This window comes from Cynoglossus semilaevis, chromosome 11 (genome assembly GCF_000523025.1).
Source record: "Cynoglossus semilaevis isolate Cse_v1.0 chromosome 11, Cse_v1.0, whole genome shotgun sequence".
NCBI lineage: Eukaryota > Metazoa > Chordata > Actinopteri > Pleuronectiformes > Cynoglossidae > Cynoglossus > Cynoglossus semilaevis.
In genome coordinates, this window is record NC_024317.1 from 659,371 (window position 1) to 664,052 (window position 4,682).

A 4,682-nucleotide genomic window follows, 5' to 3' on the forward strand; every position below is an offset into this window, starting at 1 on the left:
GGGGGGGGGGTTATAGGCTAAGCTTCACTATATTTAATAACATGGATGAACATCATGGGAGTGAAGTTTGAAGACTGATCCTCGCAGTAATCTGTGTCTCATCCCTCAGTCTGGGAGCTGATCCTGGGTCAGTTCTGATCAGACACAGGAAGGACCGACCCAGTACTGACAAACTACTGACCCAGTACTGACAAACTACTGACCCAGTACTGACCCACATGTACCACAGGAACAGTATGGTGTTCTGATAAGACACAGTACTGCAGTACACTAGTACTTTCTAGGCCAGGGCCACACATATATATATATATATATGGAGGTTGACCTCTGACCTCTGAGTGTCACACAGCTGCACTGCAGTAACTTTTGATTTATGGAGCCCCAGTTTCTGCAGCCGCGTAATGAGATACGCACACGGGGGCGCTAGAGTTTGACTGCAGGATCAGCAGAATGTGGACACCTGATATCACAGGCCGCGGAAAACTTCAAAGGACACACTCTGTGTGTGTGTGTGTGTGAGTGTGTGTACACATGCAAATCACAATGATACACTGCAAATTAATCAGGGGTGGGGGGTACGGGGGGGTCACGGCTTCATGGTTCTGTTGCACTGATGGAACTGTGACTCAGTGAAGGAGCCGCGGCTGCAGCAGCGTTTGTTTTACTGCAGTTGTGGAGTGAAATGCAGTATTAAGTACTTTCCTGTTTTAGCCTGTTGTCATTGGCTGACGCTGTCATTGACTGACAGCTTTAGATTTATTACTGCCACCTAGTGGGCTGGGGTGTTGTGGCGTTTGGTCTTTTTATGAGCAGTGACTTTTCTCACATCAACTAATGTTGTACTGTGGTAGAACTTTACGGTGGTGATAAAACAATCGTTTTAAGATTCAGGTGTTTACAGTCGGAGGAAGTAACGATGAGTTTTATTGGACGTCAACGTTCCTCAGTTGAAACATTTGAAAAGTCATAAAGACAGAGGAGAGACGCAGTAATTCTGTTGTGTTTGGAGTAAAGTAACTCTCCAGATACTGTGTACCAGTGAGTATTCTCCAGGTACTGTGTACCAGTCTCCAGGTACTGTGATTCTCCAGGTACTGTGTACCAGTGAGTATTCTCCAGGTACTGTGTACCAGTGAGTATTCTCCAGGTACTGTGTACCAGTGAGTATTCTCCAGGTACTGTACTGTGTACTTCAGACTACTGCTGAGCTACAGGCAGTCAGTAGTTTCTCTCTGTACTGTGGTGACAGAGTACTTCACGTTGACAGTAGTATGAAGTATTCTCCAACAGGGTTTTTATCCTGGTCTGTTTTTGATCCTGAGGTCACGGTTTATTGACCTTTGTGTTAAGGACCTTCGGTGACGTCCCAGTCGGGACTTTTCTGTGAATTTTCTTCTCCATGTTTTTATTTTTCAGCACAAACGCTGAAAAGATGTGAATTTGCTGACGTTCCCTCTGAGCCCAGACGTCGGACGTGAGATTAATCTGACGGAAGTGAAGCGTGTTGACCAGACAAAGACCTGGACTGGGTTTTGGCTGCGTCCCAGTTCTGATCTGACTTTGGACTTTGAGGACTTTATAAACCGTGGCGTTTGATTGATTCTCTCCTCGCTGCACTGAAGTTGTGTTTTATTTCTGATTCCTCTTTGTGTCCGGGCATGAATACCAGCTCTGTCGTCGTTCTCCCTTCAGAGTTTCACTCTTGGCAACTTGTGAAAAAAGCTTCTTGTTTTTCACAGTTTTGAGGAAAAGAAAAAAAAAAGTCTGTGAGAGTCTGTGTGTCGGTGGCTTCACTGTCACGGACGCCTGAGGACGAACGGACGACGGTCACTAACCCGACGTCTGAATGAATCTCTGAGATGAAACCAGAGCTTCAAAAAAAGCAGCCTGGTTTTCAACATGTTAAAGACTTTCTAACTTCCTGACTCCTGCCCTGCGGGGGGCGCCCTATTGTACACGTCCCAGAGTCCCTCAGCACTTATTACTGCACTGACACTCTCAGGAAGAAGGCCTCTGTGACTGAACGAGCCGTGATCAGTGATCCAGAACAGAGCGGGGGGGCGGCGGGGGGGGGCAGAGAGAGACTCCAGGAGTCACAGCAGAGAGGAGTCTTAATAACCAGGAGGACAGGGTTCCTCAGAGAGACAGGAGGAGATGAGCTGAGGGAGCTGGAGGTTTGAGGTGAGTGGAACTGGTGGAGGGGGGGGGGGGGGGGGTCACACCACAGGGGGAGGCCGGGGTGATGAAGCGCTCAGACCGACTCGTGACTCGCCGACCTGTGATGTTTAGATAGTTTCTGAAGTTCTTTTTTTTTTTAACGTAGAACCAAGAATTTCCACTGAATAACAAAGAAAAGTCCGACCAAACCAGCTGTGAGCAGAGTTCCAAACCCTCACTGGACGCTTCATTATCACTTCCTGTGGCTGAGTTCTGTTCTGAGGTTATAATATTCCCACAATGCTCTGCTTCACTGGGGTTTCTCTGGTCCAGACCCGGCCCACACTGAGACGTTAGTCCTTCAGAGTTGGTTCAGGTTCCTGTAGAACTGCAGTAGATGTTCTAGTACTAGTACTGGAGTTGGTCGTCCATCAAAGTACTGAGTGTAGTGCTGTGTGACTGTGTAGCTGAACTTCGTCCTCCGTCCGTGTCCTGATGTTGACAGGAAGTGAGAGCTCCGTCCTGGATCCTGCACAGGAAACAGAGATGATGAGGGTGTGGAACTGTTGGCATCGGTGAAAAACAGTGAAGAGTACCGATGTCAGCAAAACACCTTTTCCTAATGTCCCTGCACTTTAAAAGCCCTCAGCCAGAACGGTTCCTGTCATCGGTTCTACAGGAACGGCCTTGGAATAAGAAGAGCGGGAGGAACGTGTGTGTGTTTGTCTTTCTATACTAGTGGGGACACTAAAAACACACTGTTGTCCTGAGGACCTCTTTATCTTCAGGTGGACTTTGTGCTGGTCTCCAATAAGGGGGGGGGGGTTGGGGGGGTTGATTTACTTTAGGGTCAGTTTAGAGTCGAGCACAGGAGGAACAGAGTCTGTCACTTCCTGTCCAACCGTTGATCACATGGGTCATAAAACAACATGGCGGTCACGTCCTTGGCCCCGCGGGTGTAGTCTATCGACCGGATCTCTACTGGCTGTTGAAAGAATTTACTGGGTCAAATAAAGTTACAGCATAGTTTCACTGTTTTCCTTTTTTTCCAAAATTAATTGAAACAACGGCCACATTAAAGACTTTATACATCTTTAATTTTTTAAGTGGAAATGTGGCTCTGGGCCACAAGGTGGAGGAGTTGGTTTGTGCTCCGCCCTCACAGGAAGAACAGCAGCAGTTCTGTGGTTTGGTTCTCAAAGCCTGGCTCCAGGATCGTGGCCTCCAGAAAAGATTTGGTTTGAAAACACAGTACACAGGACGGGGCCGTGGATGTGGCTCTGGTTCTGTCCCTGTGATGGATGTGTTGTGTTCTCATGGATCACAGGGGCCTTGAACCCAACCCTGACTGTCCTGGTTCCACTGCTGCACCGTCAGGATTAGGAATTCACTGTGAGACTGGGATTATCAACACAGATTAACGGAACGTTTTGTTTAACGGCGACGTCACAGCTGCACTTTCTTCTTGACAGATGTCACAGAGTGGGAGGGTACACACACACACATATATATATATATATATATATGTGTGTGTGTGTGTGTACTCAGGTGTATAGACTCATGTATATATGTGTGTAAATATAGACAGAAATGTTGAATCTGTTTTGTTTTCAACTCATCTTCCATATTTCTGACAAGTGCCATCATAAAAATTCTAATTAAAATCTCCTTCCTGGGTCTGTAAACAACCACAGCATGTGTGCAGTGACTGTGCCCCCCCCCCCCACAGAGTCTGTAGACCGTGTAGACTGGGATGTGAATGCGTCTCTTTCTGTTAATAACGGCGGATCAACGCTCCTCGTGATCTCAACCAAACTGACTCCAATTTTCTCCTGCGGCCAGGCGGGGGTCAAAGGTCAGACAGCTGAGGGGTCAACATCATTTAGTTGTGCTAATGTATTCATCGTCAGCACTGATGTGGAATTCAATTTTCGAAGAGTTCCATATTCTTCTCGTTATGTCGTGTCAATTAAAATGCATGAGGTTCAGATAATAGAAACCTGAACAATATGCTGATGACAGTGGGGGGGGAAGGAGGGGGGGTCATTACTGAGCAACACAAATGGTAGGAGGGGGGGGGCTTCAGATTTTAGGTTTGTAACAAATGATTTTTTCCCAGAAAACGTCTGGAACAGTTGTGGTCCCGGCGTGAGTCGTGGTTTTCAGCTGCTCTGTTTATGATTTGGACCGAACCACCGTGAGGTCACTGACCTCACGGTGGTTCCTAAGGTCAGAATTATAATCTCTCTGATATATAATCTAACAGAGACCACAGTCAGAAGGTCAAGTCGTTGTTGTGTTAGGATGGAACTCAACTCATCGTCAAACTGTGACCAGGTTCACATTAGACGCCCTGATCTGGGAGTGTGTGTTTGAACCCCACTGACCTTGTGTCTGTCCTCCTTCAGCTCCTCCGCTGCACCACAGACAGAAGACGGTGTTGACAGACCTGTGTTACCCTGCTGAGATATCAGCCCTCATGGACTTTGGCTCTCCAGACTGCTCTCTAGGAAAAGGTACGTGGT

At 47.3% G+C, this 4,682-nt stretch overlaps 1 protein-coding gene across 1 annotated transcript in view; it reads left to right on the forward strand.

Moving 5' to 3' along the window:
• The window catches only part of kaznb (kazrin, periplakin interacting protein b), a 53,791-nt gene that overhangs the window by 34,408 nt on the left and 14,701 nt on the right, over positions 1–4,682 (forward strand). Inside the window, exon 8 of the mRNA XM_008319619.3 lies at positions 4,566–4,673. Within this exon, the coding sequence (XP_008317841.1) occupies positions 4,566–4,673 (108 nt within the window). The remainder of the gene's footprint in view (positions 1–4,565; positions 4,674–4,682) is intronic.